A 19118-nucleotide genomic window follows, 5' to 3' on the forward strand; every position below is an offset into this window, starting at 1 on the left:
CGTCTTTGCTGTAATGCACCAAGATGTTCGAACAGCTGAGGACACGGTGCAGGTGCAGGGGCTTTGAGTACGAATACTCTATTCTCTTATGTTGCATCAAGGAGAGAGCAAAGACGTGTTTGCTTACTGATAATTCTTTAATTGGAAAACTGTAAAATTGTCACTTTTTCTGTGTGTTTTATGTTGCACAATGCAGTCAACGGTTAAACCTGCAAACCTCATTACAAACCAGGGGAGGCGCTGTTGGTCAGTCAGGACGTGCCGACAGAATACACTTCTCAGTGTCTGATGATTCACGACATTTGACGATACCACAATCGAGGAGGATGAGCGAGGAAAGGAAAGACGTCCTCCTAGATTCTCGCCCACCAACGATCCATACGTTATTACATGTATCACCAATGAGCTGTTGGGATCCTCTGCAGAGCTGCGACAGCCTGCACTAAACTGGACACCACCATTTTGTCACCACGACACCGCTTTTCAAACAATATCTGCAGCAATCCCAGTCATGACGGGAGCTTTGTGCCATCTTCCATCGTTTCGCTTTAATTTCCACCCAAACTAAATGAAACTGAAATGGATATCTTCACGTGTTTCGGGGGAAAAGATCATTATAAAGAGGGAGCTTTGAGTTACGAGCTTCAATTTCACTTGAAGTGGCCATTTATTCAGATTTTTATGGTCTTTAAATGACATACTTTGAACAAGTTTAGTGTTATTTTTTGTAACTGCCATGAATGAAATACTTAATGACACTTAAGGGAAGCACAATGTGTTCTCATTATGGACACAGCATGACCTCATACTTCAAATCCAGTATAGTTGGGGATATATTGATGACACTGTCTTTAAAGCTGCTTTAATCAATGTGTGGCCACTAGCATGACCTCAAGCAGACACACGGTATCTTTGGGCTGCTGAGGTTGCTGATGCTAACAAGTCGACTACTTACGCGTCCATTAAGCATCTTCAGAGTCCATTCAGCTCTGATGTGTCTCCACACTCCCGACAACAATCACTTTAGCTCAGTAACGTGTCAACAGGTTTATCGTTATAGTGCTGCTGCACAAATGACACAGTTACAGTTTTGTCCTTTTTAGTTAGAAACTGTGTTTTAACATTTACCTTCGTGTTTTCTTAACTTTTCATTTCAGGTTTAAACACAAGGGGCGCATCAAATATAATAATGAAAGGCTAATACCCTTTTCTTCCACCTACAATTGCCCCGTTCCCATGAAACCCATTTCTAAACTACAGAGAAGTAAAAAAAGTGCAAATAAGGGTCTCCCTTTAGTTCGCTGCCCACTTGCTGATTACACATAAGGAAGGCAGTAAATCAAAGGAACTGTGGTTTAACTTTTTCACCTACGAGACCCACATTACACATTTAGAGCCGCCAAGAACCAATAAGAAACGTACTTTAGCTCACCACCTCCGCTGCTGACTGGCTGCAGGCGAGGCAGTAAATCAGGCAGATTGTGGTCAGACTTAAATTCTAGCTCAGTGGTGTGGCTGCTGGAGCGTACTACAAATCAAACTCAATCATTAAGTGCCTTTAAACGAAACCATTTCATTAGAAAATGCTCTGCAGAGCCATGAAGGAAATGAACATTATATATTAAAACAAGGGCATGGGTTCAAATCCCAGACCTCTAATACCCCTCCAGCCTAATCCTCAAACTTAATAATGTGCAGTCAGGGTGGACCATCTTCAAAAAGAAAGTGCGGGAGGCCCGAATGTGGCCGAGCAGACGGTCATGAAGCTCGTGAAGTACCGTCTCAACTTTCAAGTGAAACGCATCAAAAACATTTCAAACCAGAGAACAGTGCATTCAGCTCTGCAGCACCGCGGAGGGACGTGAAGCATGAAGCTAATAAACCACAGCTTGTTTCATCTGCGGTGTTTCATCTGCGTTACAGGTTCCAAGGCGGAGGCAGGAGATTATCTTAAAGCACTGATCCGATGCGTGTGTCTCAACTGTTTTAAAATGTGTTCAGTGATTTGTGATCTAAAATTAACGCCACAATCACCATCAACATATAATATTTAGTTTCTTTTGCTGTTTCTAATATGTTTAGACTGCAATGCAACAATCACTTAGGATCACGTTTAGAAGAGAAGAGGTTCCTTACGTGTCCCTGGTCGTCCAGCTCGTTGTTGGTGAGTTTGAGCTTGTCGAAGCTGACCACCTGCCTCATCCAGGTGTCTCCTGAGGCCAGAGAGTCAGGGTGGATGTACGCCCGCGGAGGCACCGGGGAGTCGGCGTTTCCCGCCACCATCCACTTGGAGCTGTGGTACACATACCTGGAAGACACGATGGGGAAGATTCAGCACCAACACTAAAGCTGCAACAAGAAGGCTGAAACTTCACTGACTGTGAACCGTACATGAATAACTAAGTGTGCTTTATGTCGTGTTGAAATCCACGTGTTCCTTCTTTTCAGATAAAGGAAGTGAAGATTAATAATCTGGTCACAATACAAACACTGTGTACTGTATTTAAAGTATTGTCAACTATATTAATTTAATGAATTAATGAAGCACCATAAATTAATTTTGGAGAAATAATGAGATGTGATACACTGGACGTTCCCTCTTCAATAGTTTGCAGGAAGATTAAGCCCAAATCTTTTGTAAAAGAAGCGTGCGCTCCTTCATTTGAGTTATTTGAAATGTAAAAGCAAAGTGCAAAATCACAATGCCATCCTGCAACAACATTATTGCACAAATCAATCACATGCTAACCATGTTTTCTTTCCACAGAAGGTTAGGACTAACACTCCCTCATCACTTCACTGTTTTGAGAAGTCATTTGAATCTCTGAGGTTGTTTCAGGGTTATAACAAAGGCTGTTTACATCCCAGCCGGCCTGGAGCTGCGCTGCTCTTCCTCCTCCGCTGGAAAACAAACTCATAACACTCGGCCACGTTGCCACAACACCGGCTTTAAGAACTCCTCTGTTGTTTCTTCGTTGTGCTTGAAATTTCTATGAAGAGCGACATAAAATATTCCATATGCAGCCACACACTCGGCTGCATAGTTTCAATTAAGCAGAGTCATAATATTTGATGATGTTGTGTGTGAGTTTGAGCCGTCGAGGCGTCCCACCCATTAAACAGCAGGGAGAGAGAAGAAAGGGAGAGAGAGAGAGAGAGAGAGAGAGAGAGAGAGAGAGAGAGAGAGAGAGAGAGAGAGAGAGAGAGAGAAATGGACTCTTACTCTCCTTTTTTAAAAACATGGCCACAAACCACCAGTCAAAACTCTGTGCACCGTTTACAATTCAAATAAAAGACAAAGGAAAAGGATGAAAGGGAATACAAAATGTAAGAAAGGAAGAAACAAAGAAAGATGCATGGACGGAGAAAAGTGAAGCATTAAGAGGGATAAAGGATGTTATAAAGTCAGGAAGATAAAAGAAGAAGAGTCAGTGGGAGAGGAAGAGGAGAGCGAGGGTGAAGCCAGCTGTTTGCCTTTAGTTCTGGCCCTGCGCTCAGTTGAAAGTGTTGTATCTGCCAAAGTCATCACTCACTCCTGAAACATGGACACAACTCTCATTTGGTCCTTTTGTTATTGCATCGAAGGGGCTGTACCACACACACACACACACACACACACACACACACACACACACACACACACACACACACACACACACGCACGCAGCCTCTCTCGACCACAGCTCACACAAAGCGTCCGGGGCGTTTCTGGGGATCTTGGCAAACACACCCTCTGGTCCCCATATTGGGGGTAAAGTGAGGGGCTATGTGTGTGTGAACAGCGTAGTGTGTTTCTAACATTAACTTTAGAAACACATATACCTGATTAGACCATTTAGTTTGATTGAATGTGGTCTTTTAGAGGTTTTCACGCCGGGTTGACATCCCCCCCCCCCCCCCCCAAAAAAAAAGAAAAGCTGCTAATTAGTGTCATGTCCCCACTTTGTACCCGTATGTCCCGTGTGATGTAAAGGATCGTGGCTCTGTATGAACATTACACTTCATCTGACAGAACACAGAAGAACTTGATACTCTAGAAATATGAGAAAAAGTGAAATGAAGCAAATCAAACGTGTCTTTGTTGTGTTGGAGAAGGTGCCTGTCACTTTAAGAAGTTCACTCTTTCACTATATAGGGAAACAATAAATAACTCTTGTGTTTTTATTAATTCACTTATTTTCTCTTATCTCTGTGTTTTATTTGATCCTTCCTGTGTTTCTAAATGTGCTCTACAAATAAACTTAATGTTAACTGAATGTTGAACCAGTTAAAACACAATTGATGAATTTAATCAGAGGTCTTCTTCTGTGGTTTTAACTTTCCGTCGCTGTGTGCTGTTTGATTTGTCCAGTAAGACACAGAGGCTGCTGCTCACGACTTTAAAACATCTTCAATGCCCGATATCACAAATGTGCCTCGAGGGGATTTACAATCTGAGCAGCACACGCTGTGTACGTAAAGCCTTTATTTGTATAATCAAAACAGTCCTGTTGCTAAAGTGGTTTATTACATAAAACATGAAGATGTAAAATAGGCATTTATTCAAATGATTAAATGTTAAATGTTGTCGAGGAAATTAATTACAGAAAAAACTTAACTAGCTGTTTGTTTTTACTTTATCTAATATCAAACACACACCTCCGCACTATGCTCTGACTTTGACCTTATAACACACACACACACACACACACACACACACACACACACACACACACACACACACACACACACACACACAAAATGGTGCCAGGCGTTTCTGTAATTTCCTGTTTGGAGTGCTGTTTAGGGTTACGCTCGGCGTTGCAGGGAAAGTGTTAAGGAACGAGGAAACTTTAGCCCCAAACAGGACTGGAAATCTGATTATTCCCTCCGCTTTCATCTTTCATAAATCTGCCATCTGGCACCGGCACGATCAATAAAGACTGGACTTTATGTGACACTCTTACTGGACAGATGGGGGAGTGACGGGAGGAGGAGGAGGAGGAGGGTCCTTCCCCTTCTCAACCAACACAAAAAACCACACAGCTGACAAAACCAAACTGCAATGCATAGACTTATTCTCTCTTACTTTCGCTCACATACACACACACACACACACACACACACACATACAATCAGAAAGCAAAAACAGCTTGTCAGTGTGTCTGTGTGTGTGTGTGCGAGTGTGTCTCTAACACATACAGGAATGCACATAAACACACACACACTTGCTAAATCCAGGCTGTATATTAGGTTACTGTACTGACAGAGTAAATATTGCTATTGAATTACATTCAGACTCGAGTGTGTGTGTGTGTGTGTGTGTGTGTGTGTGTGTGTGTGTGTGTGTGTGTGTGTGTGTGTGTGTGTGTGTGTGTGTGTGTGTGTTCTGAGTTTGTAAGAGAAGACCAGCAACTTTGTGTGAGCGTGTGTTCTTGGATTCTTATACTTATGAGGACTAAATGACACAAAGATATATAACTGATGAGATAAAGTTAAAGTTGCTTCAGGTGAAGAGTTAGTGAGCAAATCATTAATATGTAGGTAAGGATTGTGCTCACTAGTATAGTAACATAAATGCCAATTTACTTTTTGTCCTGTATTTCTTATTGTGTGTGTGTGTGTGTGTTATAAGGTCAAAGTCAGAGCATAGTGCGGAGGTGTGTGTTTGATATTAGATAAAGTAAAAACAAACAGCTAGTTAAGTTTTTTCTGTAATTAATTTCCTCGACAACATTTAACATTTAATCATTTTAATAAATGCCTATTTTACATCTTCATGTTTTATGTAATAAACCACTTTAGCAACAGGACTGTTTTGATTATACAAATAATCGTACACAGCGTGTGCTGCTCAGATTGTAAATCCCCTCGAGGTAACATGCAAAATCAGGGTCCCAGGAACAAACTGTGTGTGTGTGTGTCTTATCCTATTTACTGTTTTAATAATTATGTGTGAGTACACAGGTGTGTGTGTGTGTGTGTGTGTGTGTGTGTGTGTGTGTGTGTGTGTGTGTGTGTGTGTGTGTGTGTGTGTGTGTGTTCCTTTTGTATCCTTATGAAGATCAAAATCCTCAACAAAAAGAAAACAGAAAGGAAAATGAGAAATACCTCAAAATGACATTTTGCCAGTTCTAACATTTACACAGGGTCAGTTTCAAAAGACATTAAAGTTAGATTAAGGATTAGGGTTTAGGTTAGTGCAAAGATTATTTAAGGTTAATAAACTGGGTTTCAAACCAGATTAAAGCTAAAATGATGAGGCTTTAAATTAGGTTAGATCAGGTTTGTATTGTCTACATGTATAGAAACATTTCTGGATTTGTGAACCAAATGTCCTCACAAACATAGAAGAATTAATTTGATGTTATTTTTCCAGTCCTTCGATCTACGTGCGGCCAGTTAAAGTTCAGAACTTGAGTTTGTTGGATTACTGATAGAAGTATATAACTTTAAATCAGAGCGTAAATGTTTGTCGACGTGTGTGTGTGTGTGTGTGTGTGTGTGTGTGTGTGTGTGTGTGTGTGTGTGTGTGTGTGTTTGAAGCAGAACAAAACGCTCTGACACACAGTTGAAGGAATGAGGTAGGTTGGAGGAGCCAGACAGCCCCCACGTTTAGAGGCTTGAGCTCGGAGCAAACTGAACGACTGTCCACATAAAAGAAGTGTAATATATGGAGATTTAATGAGCGTGGTACCAATGAGACGTTCCTAAAGAGGGGCAGGGAGCCCAAGTAAAGCAAACCCATTCCAATAAAGACCGTATTTCCAAACCCCAAACTCCCCAGGCCTGTGAGACAGACCAGTGACAGCTCCCGGCTCAGTTTGCAAAGGACTGTGGTATAATCCCGAGCCAGGAAGAAAATCCTATTTAATTTTACAAGATATTCTGGCCTCTAAAGGTCCTCCATGGTGTCTTGGTTAGCTGGTGGGAGAGCGCGGAGAGGCGGCTACGCTCTGCTGGAAACTCTACATTAATAAACAACGATATGAAATGAAGGAGGCTCAAACGTCCCTTTATTTATGCTGTGTGTTTGTTTTTATGCAGACAAAACTCAGTGTTCTGTCAGAAATAAATCTGACTTGACTTGACAGGAGGGGGAGGAGCCGTGTCTCTCTGCTTCCTGCAGAGATGACAGGGTTTTGTTTGTGGTCGGGGATGTATCTGTGGCGTGCTCAGCCTTTAATCACACATTCACTCTCGCAGAGCGATGCACCAACACAAAACTAACTGTACACATGTTTTATGTCAATTAACTTTTCTGCTTTCAAATGTCGCTCAGCAGCTGCAAACAAAGGCCTTTAAAACACACGTGTACTTGTCATACACCACAGGGAACACACACGTGTACACACACACACACACACTCCATTGAACCTTATCGAGCTTCATATTAAATCTCATGTTAAATTCGAGCTCCATTGTTGTCCAAAAAACAATTGAAATCACATCTTCGTCATGATGATGAAGAGCAGCACTGTAGTTTATTATCATTATTTAAATTAAACCCACATACACTGTCCTGGTGTGTTAAATAGAGGAGCAAATATGTATTAATCCGCCACTGAAAATAGTCCCCAACAAATGCACTATTTAAAGAAATCATTACGCTTTTTAAAAATAAAAATATATATTTGTGAGCAAAGATTTACGTCTTCAGTGAACTGAAGTCAAACATATACAAACTAAACTCTTAGTAATACTGCAGTACATCTAGGGACAGCTGCAGACTCACACACACGTGCTCCTGTACACACACACACACACACGTGCTCCTGTACACACACACACACGTGCTCCTGTATATACTACAAGAGGTTCTGCGTGACGGCGACCTCCTGACAGCAAGAAGAAGAAGAGCTCCTTTGTTTGTTGTGTTTGAACATAAAAAAGCCCCCAAAAAAGAAAGAAAACAGTGTGTGAGACTGTTTAAGGACCAAGGAAGGGGAATACATTACATATTGTGTGTGTGTGTGTGTGTGTGTGTGTGTGTGTGTGTGTGTGTGTGTGTGTGTGTGTGTGTGTGTGTGTGTGTGTGTGTGTGTGTGTATATATAGAGTACACTACCAGCCTTGTCCTTTCAGGTTAATACTTCACACCTTTGCTAAATGAGGTTTACTTGTCTGCTTTTTACTGTTCCATGATTGATTTCAGGGGTTATTTCTGCTAAATCTAAAAAATAAAAAAAGCATCAGGACAGAAAAAAGTGTCTGCTGGAAGCTTTTCGAAGCCTTTACTGGTCAAACTCTATTTTAAAGGTGATGCTGTAGCTCTGGGTTGTTTGGCACGTTATCACTTCATCACACAGTCGCAGCCTGTGTGTGCATCGGCTTCTCAAACGCGCTGAATACGCAGGTAAAGTTCACACACTGTTCTCATCATCTTCCTCTCACTTCCTCATAATACCTGACGAAGATTATATTGAGCCGTAAAAGTAGCTCTATAAAAGTGGACAGCAGCAGGTACGTGTGCAGTGTCGCACGTTTTCTTTCCATCTCAACCTCATTTCTTTCCCCTCATGTCCGTCATTAGACGTGCACGTTGAGAGTTATCCTACACTCAGCCTCTGGCTCTGCCGCTCGGCCGGGGGGGGGAGGGGGATCATGAATACATTTCAATCTCCTCTGTCTGGCTCTGACTTCTGGGACTCGTGCTCGGCCAGGATATCAGTCTTATTACATATCCAGAGAGATCCATCACACACAGGCCTCCCTCCAGCACACTGTAATCACTCTGGCTTCCCTTCACTGATGCAAATGATGAGGAGTAACAACATTTTGTATTGCCAAGACGAAGACAGGAAAACTTCTCTTGAATTGAATATCTTTTGTTTGGTCCAAAATCCTGGAACGTACGACTCTAACGCGAGCAAAGGCGTGAAGACGAGGTCAAAATGTTTCTGCTCGGGCCGACATTTGAGAATCTGCCAGGAAAATATAGTTTTGTGCTCCAGCTGCAGCAGAAGTGTGGGCTGTTGCAGATATGACTGTGCCTGTGCATATTATGGCCAGCTGTGCATTGATTCAAACGTCTGTAGACTGAAGTGGATAAAAACGGTTCTTCTGTGCAGAATTTAAAAATGCAATTATTTAGCATTTTTCTCTGCAGCATGTGAAAGAGCACTCCTCACGGAAACCCAAAAGGATTACATGCAGCGACATTAGAGAAACTCTTTCTGCGCTTTGAAAGGGGAGTCAAATGTGCAAAGACAATAAATCCGAGCGGCTGATGTCGGGTGTGTCGGCTCAGGCCCTTCACGTGTGTGTGTGAGAGGAAGTTACCTGTATCTCTTGTTGTCCACGGGCACGATGTCCATGGCGACGTAATACTGCTGATGAGGGTCCAGACCGGCTATCTTTACTCGCATGGCAGGAAACATCCTCCTGAAGGAGATAAAGACAACATGGCGTGATGAATCTGTCACGTACATGAAGTCATTTAAACTCTGAAAACAAACTGTGCAGCTGTTTCCTGCTGGATGAAGTCACAACATGTTCAGCGGTAAAGAAACTGATGTTTAAGTGCGTTCAATTCATTCAGGAGACGAAGCTACATTTAGTTAATTAAGACAACGTTTGACTTCTGGTAACAAGAAGAGTTTTGATTTAACCAAAACTGAAGGGAGAAAAGTTTACCAACTTATTTTTAGATCAAAACAAATATGCATACACCTCCCACATGTAGAATAAGTTACATTTATTGCACATTGCAAAGGTTTACTACCATTAGAAAACACTTTAGGACTTTCTATATCAAACGTTCTATTACAAAACTAAATCCCCAAAGAACTTCCTGTTAAAAAGCCGCAGCGTCAACCTCCATACGTGATCCTTCACGCTGCAGATCACTGAGCGAGCCTGGCTTTATTATGATGTGTTGGTTATTATAAATGTTTGTGCAGCATCTGATGCGTGCTACACACTCGGCTGTCACGTGATCACAACTGGTAAATGACACAGCTGTGTCTGCACCACTGAACACACTGGATTAAAGGATTACAGGAGATTATATAAACATTTTCAGATATTAGTTGCGTTCACATAAAAAGGTTTTTGTTCTACTTGAGCAGAAGTGTCTCAAATTGTGGGAGTTTGATTGTGTGGTTATTTTTAGGAGCATTGTTTTGTTTTGTTTCAGACTAACTGGATCTAACTGGCTCCAAGATTTACTGAAATACATCCAATGTTGTAAATTGCGGTCCGTTCAGCATTTTAAGGACATAAAGTCTTCAAATCTATTTAATAAAATCTAATAAATCACATGTATTCTCAAAAGATTTCTGTCGTTACTCTGATTTATAGATTTATAAAAACAAGTGAGTGTTCATGACATTAAAAAATAACTTTCCAGTCTCTCCTGGAAGTTTCCACACATGTCATGATTTCAGTGGAGAGAAACACATTGGTTCATATTGTCATGCCACTGTGACCTCTGACCTTTGTGCTCCAGGAATTTAGGGATTATTCTGTGGTTGTAGTCCACTTTTTATTACTCTACTTTAAAACAGTAACTGTAAAAGTTATATAAACAATGTATTTTTATCCTTGAAATAGTTTAACAACCAGCTCCTGTCATTAGCTGCTGCGTAAAGTTTAGGATTCATGCAAAACCCAAATGGAAATGAAAGTAAAAGGGGGAAAGAAATACCTATATTAACAGTCTGTATGTGGAGAAGGAGACGTTTCAATTTAATTCCTCGTTTTTCACTTCAAACGCTGCATTCTTTTTCCAATTTCATTTAAAGGTCGTAAATCCGGGCCTGCCTAATGAGAAAAGAGCTTTCTGAGTTTTCTTGCTTCCCTCCTCTTCTGGATTTATGATCTTATTATGAGCAGGCCATGAAATACACACGGTGACGGTCGCCTTCATTCTGCTTCAGCGCAAAAAAAAATGATTGTCGCTGTATTTATGAGCTGATTAGCAATTTAAACCCAATTCATAAAAACTATGAAGTGTAGTTTGTAACGAGCGAGCAGCGACGTCAGAGTTCATCTCGATGTGAAGTCAGAGCTGAGAGGAAGAGGCTTTGTGGAAAACAGAATGTATAGATCCACCACATGTATTTTAAATATTACAAATAAATAAAACTCTCCAACCGAAACAGAGAAGTTGAATTTATTCCCACAGTGTTGATCCGCTCGTGTGAATAAATGTCTTGGTTAAGTAAAACCTTCCTTTATGAGCTCACATATTATTGTTACACCATTTTGCAAGAACTCCAAACATAAAACTAAGTGAATCATTTTGAGCGGGGAAGACAATTAGAAAAATACGCACAATACATTTTATAAAGTGTCTTAACTGCCTTTTCCTCGTTATTAAAAACAATAAACACGGATGAGATCATTCAAAGCTTCACTGTTGTCACGCAAAGTCCTCGACACTCCGTTAAAATCAACAAACGTTTGATCCAATAAACATTTTTGGAACAAAAGCGAACTTTATTTTGTAAATGTTAAGAATTATTTCACCTCACTGATCTGAACACCAACGGCTTTCAAGTCTCAGCACGATAATAAAGACCTTGTTAATGGAGGCTGTTGGCCGTTAAATTGAAGCTAAATTAAACCTAAAGTCAGTCACGCCGATTGATGTGAACCGAGGGGGGGGGGGGGGGGGTTAGTGGAACTGTGCGGCACTGCGGGCGCGGGGGAGAGGAGCAGACTGCGGGGGAGAGGTTCTTCCTGCAGGATCCGCAGGTCAACCTCTGGGTTGAGAAACACGGAACATGTTACAGAGAGATTAATTAGAAGCAGCTCTCCTTATTCTCCCACATCAGGAGTAACCTGGCGCGTCACGAAGGCCTGAACACAACAGAGGCCTGCATGTGCAACACATTAACACCCTCCAAACAGAGCGTGCGCGCGCGTGTGTGTGTGCGCGCGCGTGTGTTTTCAGCTCTAACTGAACTGTATGTTTGATTTGAGTGTGTTTCTGGGTCGGCGCGTCTGCAGATTTTAGGCCCACGCATGTGATAAATCTGTGCGTTTGAGTGCAAATTATCAAAATCATAAGATTATTATTATTATTTTTAAATAGCTCCTAATTTAAATGATAATCAACTCTATTTGCAGTTTGTCCTCACCAAATCATGAAAATAAAAACTTTGTGAGCGTAAACGTTCTCAGATCGTCTTTACCTCAGGCTGCTGTCTGAGTCACGAGAGACGTGCACGCAGACCTTTCACTACTCTCAGCTGCTGTGTGCGTGTGTGCGTGTGTCCGGCCTACCTGCCCGCCTTGGTGATGATCATCTCCGTGCCGATGTCATGGAAGCGCTTCCACAGGTCTGCGCACTGCAGCTCCACCTGGATCTCCTCCATGGAGGCCGGGGGCGACGGCTCGCAGGGGGTGGGGGCCAGTTCGGCAGGAGAGCCGAAGGAGCACGACGTCCTTTCGGCCAGACCCTCTCCGTCTGAGCCGGGACTCGCCTCTGAGTCTGAGGGGGAAATGAGGGAGATGATGAGAAGGCAGCTCTGAAACAGTGGAATGAATAAGCTTGACGGAGGAAACCTGGCGCAGTGAGAAAGTAGAGCCGCTCTCCAAATCACCTGCAGCCTGGAGAGAAAAGTTTGGCTCTCTGGCTCAACTCCTCGTGGAGTTCTGAGCTGATGTCAAAAGCAGCATTAATGTTCCGTAAAGCATTTGAAATGCGATGTAGAAAATATATATGTTTTAAATTGGGCCACACGATGAGGAATTCCGATGGGAAGCGTTCCGTAAGTGAAGTTTCCCTCTCAAGTGCTCCTCGCGGAGTCTCACAGGTCAGACTCATCGTCACAACGTCACAAAAAATAGTTCCCTCCATCCTGAAACTAATCCAGACCTCCAGGAAATATTTCCATCCGCCTGAGCTCTGACTCACAGACACCAACCAGGATGAAATCCTGCTTTCAAAGTCTTATTCACTTAAACCAGCAGAGCAGGGTGGACAAAATAACAGGAACACCTGACAAGCATCCAAAACCCTGCACGTGAAGAGTTATCAGTGTTGTCCTTCTTTGTATCGTGTTTCACTGTTACCTTCATAATATTACTCAATCTCTTATTAATTATTAACTACTTATTAAAAGTGAAACAGGAAATTAAATATTACACCAGATTTTGAATCCAAATCAGTTTTCTGCCAATTAAAAAACATTCATTCCACTTCAAGAAACATTTAGAATCTCTCAACCAAGAATCTTTCTGCTTGACTCCGAGCTGTAAAAGTTATTTGACACATGCCTGATGTTGTTTAAAATGTAATAGAAACTTTTTTGGGGTTAAATATCAAAATGTATCATAGTTTTTCCAGCTGGGATGTTAAGCCCTCGATGCTGGACACATCACAACTGCACTCAGATACAGCTCACCACTAAATGTCTCTTCTACTTTTCTCAGAAATAGTTTATAGCTGAATATCCAACACCACCACCCGAAAAGAAAGAAAGAAAAGATCTAATAATGTATTATTTATTGGGAGCCCTGACACGAGGAGGTTGACTTGGCACTAACGGCACACAAATATCATTATGCAAATGCAGAGCTGCTGAGAGACTGGACAGCGTCCCAGGCGAAACCGCCTCAACGCAGGCCGAGCCAACCCCGCTGGAAACAAGAGCACGGAGAGGAGTGATGGAGATAGGAAGAGCAGGGGGAGCAGAGGGGGGAGGAGGGGGGAGGGGGGGAGGGGGGGAGGGGGGACTGTTATAACCACAGGGACACAGAGAGAGACTTTCCATCATCTTCTTGGGAGATCCTTCCTGTGTCACTGCAGCCATGAGGACAGTCACACATGATTACTTTCCCATTCTTCTGCTTTTAACACACACACACACACACACACACACACACACACACACACACACACACACACACACACACACACACACACACACTCAGCCCCCTCGCTCTCTATTAAAACACTTATTACACATACTGCTAGTGTTACAGGAAGGCTCAAATCCCATCAAAAAAGCTCTAAGCCCGCCCGGTTGTAACGTAATCTTCACATGGGGCCAATAAGATCAGATCTCACAAACAGGCTTTTAGATGAGAGCAGAGATATCTGATTGTTCTGGGGATTCAGTTATACACTGTATATAGACAGTATAGACAGTGTGTGTGTGTGTGTGTGTGTGTGTGTGTGTGTGTGTGTGTGTGTGTGTGTGTGTGTGTGTGTGTGTGTGTGTGTGTGGTGTGTGAAGGGTATATTAGACATAGTTGGACTAAATATGCATCCCTGTTTCGTCCACCAGGTATAATGGAAAATGGAGGAAAAGTATTTTGGATCTGCAGTGGCATTTATTTATTTTAATCAGTTTATGTTCAGTAATTGTGAATAATTTAGTATTTACAGGCTTACACTGAGTCTCCTCTAATCAAATAAGGTGATTATTCTCAAGGAATGTCATTAGTCTGGAGATTTGGGGTCTTATATAAAATAACTGCAGTTCCTTTTCCACGGTGACAAGAACAAGAGTTGACACTACATTAAAAAGTGGGAAATCTCTGGCATCAAAACTGGAATCTGCTGGAGAATGTGCAGCACGCAGGGCCTGAAAGGCCACATTGAGCAACCACCATACCTACTACAGGCATCTAGAGCTGGATGTTTGGAACAGACGCGTTCCAGAGAGCAGAGCCACGATTAAATCAGATCATTTAGCACAAACGTCTCCGAGATGCGGAGGAGGGAATCCGGCTAAACAGGAGCCTGTCGACTCGGCCTGGACGCCCTGTCATCAGACTGAAGGACCTCTCACCACACCACACACACACACACACACATACACACACACACACACACACACACACACACACACACACACAAACAACAGTACCAACATGTAGCTGCTATATAACTGTGATTTTGTGTGTGTGTTTGTGTGTGTGTGTGTGTGTGTGTGTGTGTGTGAAAGTTTTCTTTCAGCTTCTAAGTTGCAGCTTCAGTTTAGTTGTTTAGTAGTTCATTTGTTTGTTTTTTAAAAGAAGCTAAATAAATAAAAACTGACATTTATTGATGAACAAAAATGTGCCCACTCAGCTGACATCTGCTGTGGTCACACACACACACACACACACACACACACACACACACACACACACACACACTTGCGGTTAAGGGCCAGGCCTCATTAAAACGAGGCTACTCGGCCACTATTTGGTCTGAGTTTAATGGAGTCAGTGTATTAAACTGTCCTCTGTGCTACACGTTCTGTTACAGGATGAACTCAAAGACATTAAAATATCACACATAGATGTGCTTTTGATGGAGTTATGAAGAAGCTTTTAATTGTATAGAAATGTTTGATTGTGCATCATATTAGGATGTAAGCAGTTTTAATTGTGGAGCACATATTAATGTGACTTTCATACATTAATAGCTCATTATTTTTACATTAGATGCCTCTGGTGGGAAGATGCTTTTAGAGTGGGCGCTGCAGAGAGAGGTGGGATTTATGAATCATCTTTATGATCACCTCGACATGCCGTTGGAATTGTTTTATTGTTTGTTTTTATGATATCTCTATTAAAGAGGATTAACCTCATAATCCTGGTCACATCCAGAGTTTTCCAATCATTTGTGCACAGCCAGCCAGGCTTTGTTTAAAAACCTGCAGAATTTTATTTTAGTGCCAAACGTTTCCAAACATATTGAATACGCCTATCAGGCTGAAATCTGGGGAAATCCTATAAAATATATCTCATAAGATCGGCCATGTTTTTATTTAATGTTGTGGTGCAACGATGGAAAAGGTATCCCGTCTGTGTTTGATGCTGATAAACAGCGTGCAACATTGTTTTGTTTTAATATTTTAGAGATTGTTAAGGGTAAAATCAGAACTTTAATGCACATTAGAGAAGGAAGTTGTACTCTAATAATTATTATATGGCTACTGCAAAGAAGGTCAGCATTTCTAATGAAATGGTCCTTTATGAAGTATTTAATGAAGTTGCAGCAGATTTCTGAAGTGGACAGTAGCGATCTGTCAAGCATGAAATCACAGAGTAACCAAATCCACACTGTGAGAGCACCTGTTTCCTCACGGATGGAGACTCAGCAGTAAAAACTTCATGTACACATCTCTTTTATCAGCTTGAAAATGAGAAAGAATAGAAAGAGCAGCGTTTGGATTATTTTAAAATTATATTATGATGCAGTAATCTCGGTATTTTTACCTAGTGAGGCTGTGAAGTGAGTTAGTTCTGTGCGTAATCTGTGCGTAAAAGCGAAAAGTGTCACCTTGTAAATCATATAGTTCGGGCCAGGCATTAAATATTAAGTTATACTAGATGTAGTTCAACTTGTTAATTAATGTCTTAAAGGGTAAATATTATGGAGATGTGGTTGTAATAGTTTTGTGAGGTCTAACAAAAATACTTCTTTTCTGTGCTGACTGAACTGTTCAGGCCGTTAAACGCGAGCCTGGTTCAGTGCCTGTGCGTTTCTCAGTCCTGCCCTTGTCTTGGAGGCTAATAAACGTGTTATACGACCAGCCGGCTTCCAGCCTCGCCTGGAGTTGAGTAAAAATAAAATCACTACGTTAAGGATTCTTCTAAACCACATAATTTGACCACAGAGACTCGCTGTTCTCGGCCACCGCTGCCCGACGCGCCAAAGCGGAGGCTCTAGGACCCGAGCAGGACCCGCTGAACCTGCCGGGAACCCGCCTGCTAATGAGAGGGACCAGGGGGAGGAGGAGGGGGTCGAGGGACCGGGGACTGGCCAAATCATTGAGCCACAAATCCTAAATCTCTCCAGGACAAAAACCTGGAGCCTGAAATATTATTTGAACCACAAATTAGTAATTTTTCTAATATTTTGGTTCAAATAAGTATTTGTGTGGATTATCTTTGCCATTTTAAAACGCACACAAACAGTTTGTCATCAGCAACACTGAAGTCAACGTTTAGTCTCAACTCGTTTAACATCCCTGCAGACAGTTCAATAATATCAGCAGCAACAACAACCTTCCAATAAGAGACACAATCTCCCTCCTGACATCCTGCTGCTGGTCATTTACATCTGTTTACTCATTATTATTATTGTTATTATTTTAGTTTTGCATTTCAGTCACTGAGTTTCAGAGCAGAGCAGCCGCGTGGAGGACGCTGTGCCCCGGGGTCAGACTGCAGCAGGCAGCCTGAGACTGCCTGAGCAGCACGGCGGAGGTACATTTTTATTTCTGCATGTCTCTGCACTCCTAAAACAATGTAATGAGCTCTGATGTACAAATAAGATCACGTGATTTATATATTTAAAGCCAAATTGAATATTCAATAATAAAAAACGGGCCTCATTTGGATCCATAATCCCCACAAAGATCATATATGTTCACCAAATCTAAAACTGTGTAACCAAAAGACGAAATCAAATTACAAACATTAAACTGAATTACTTTGAATTTAAAACAAATGTATTTGTTATCTGCAGCTGGAGTTTGGCGCGCAGCTGTGAATCTGTTTAAAAGAAGGTTCAGCAGGTTTATCTCTATTTCCAGTTCATCTTTAAACACTGAAATACAACATTAAACATGCAGCAGCCCAAATTCATGACACCTGTAATTCATTAATTCACCCAATTCAGGAATAAATGCTAAAAAATCAGTTAACGTTTAGGATGAGGCAAATAACACCTGGATTAAAAACGTGCCCAGAAAATATAAAGTAATTGTTAATATATACATTTTATAAAAAAAGGTTTGTTATGAATATATTAAATAGAAAATTGCTGATTAAAAAAATATTACTACTTTATTTTAATTTCTACAATTAGTAATTTCTTTAACTAACCTTCAATAAAATAAATCTTTTTTTTATTATTGTTTCCACTATTATATAATATTTCTCACATTTTACGCGCAGGTTGAATAGTTGTTGATTTTTCACCAAACAACTTTAAGTTGATTAAACATTTACACGTCTTCATTTTTACCTTAAAGGTTTTTCCTAAACGCTCTCATAGCTGGAACATATTGCATGTTCTGCGATTGTATTAAAAAGTAAATAACAATTCTGAATTGCCAATAACTTTTCTTTGCAGTGGACTTTAAAATTCAAAATGTCTGAAATGTGTTTGTCTGAGAATAAAACGCATTAGATTAGTTCATTTACTTCATGCTTTACTTCGTGCAACAATCCGAGGCCTCCCTGCAGCCAAACTGAAAGCAAAGCAGCTACACAACTTTACGCTTTGACTCATATGTTTGATGTCACTTATATGTTATTGTGGAATCCACCAGTCCGGAGTCAAAACCTGGAGCCGCCATCTAATCACTAAAATATATTTCTTTAGGTTGCTCTGATTCATTTGTTACTGAAGCAAATTAGCTCCTTAAATGAATTTTCTCGATGCATATTCTGTGTTATATTCCTGACACCAGACCAGCGTGACTGACTCTCTACAGGCCTGAATGCATCAGCTTTATAAACTGCATCAACAGTAAAACCATCTTTGTGTAACAGAGCTGCAGCAGAGCGGAACCACTGAGCAGAAACTCTCACTTTGTTTAAAGAAGAGAAAAAAGACTCCACATTTACACAGAGGCCGTGGAGCTTCTAGCTACATGCCCTGTCGTGGGTTGGGTCACTTAAAGTGGAGCCATGTTTTGACTCAGGACTCGTCGCTTTGCATTGCGCTGCAGGGATATAAAGGAGATCCTGACATTAGAGCAGTGTGGTGCATGTCTGCGCACTGACCCGGGTCCATATCCAGACAGTGCGCCGGGTCCTCTCCGTCCGTGGCGAGGCTCTCCATGGACAACTCCAGCTCCTTCTCCTCCCAGCCCCGGAGCTTCCTCTTCTTGTTGGAGCCGATCAGGGCTTCCACGGAAAAAGCGTGGGCTCTAGAGCTCAGAGCTGCGGCAGATCGCCTCCTCTCACTCATTTCTCTCAAATCCACCCGAAGGGGGGGACGCGGCGAAAAACCCTCTCCGTCCGTCCAACGCAGTGAAGCAAAACAGTGAAAAAAAATACACACGTTAGTGTTTACAGCGGGGCGCAAACTCGCCAAGTGTCCAAAGTAATCCCAACTGTGACTAGAAACGGCGCGTCAAACTTTTGAAGGCAGACTGTGCCATCCTGGCTGCGCATGAGATCAAGTCCGGGAGGATTGATAGTTTTGATACGGTCTGCCGCTTTACGCGTCTCTACGTC

General features: G+C 41.7%; 1 protein-coding gene across 2 annotated transcripts in view; it reads right to left on the reverse strand.

The window, feature by feature from the left end:
• Positions 1–18849, reverse strand: part of tbx15 (T-box transcription factor 15) — a 30482-nt gene extending 11633 nt beyond the window's left edge. Inside the window, exons 1-4 of one of the 2 annotated variants that reach the window (XM_029459881.1) lie at positions 18663–18849; positions 12210–12417; positions 9261–9362; positions 2137–2308 (exon numbers count right to left, since the gene is read on the reverse strand). In XM_029459881.1, coding sequence (XP_029315741.1) covers positions 2137–2308; positions 9261–9362; positions 12210–12417; positions 18663–18849 — 669 coding nt within the window. Of the gene's footprint in view, positions 1–2136; positions 2309–9260; positions 9363–12209; positions 12418–12529; positions 12669–18662 lie in introns of those variants that run through there. The other variant, XM_029459883.1, reaches the window with a different exon arrangement.
• Positions 18850–19118: the final 269 nt, after the last annotated feature.

The sequence above is a fragment of the Cottoperca gobio genome, chromosome 21 (genome assembly GCF_900634415.1).
Source record: "Cottoperca gobio chromosome 21, fCotGob3.1, whole genome shotgun sequence".
Taxonomy (NCBI): domain Eukaryota; kingdom Metazoa; phylum Chordata; class Actinopteri; order Perciformes; family Bovichtidae; genus Cottoperca; species Cottoperca gobio.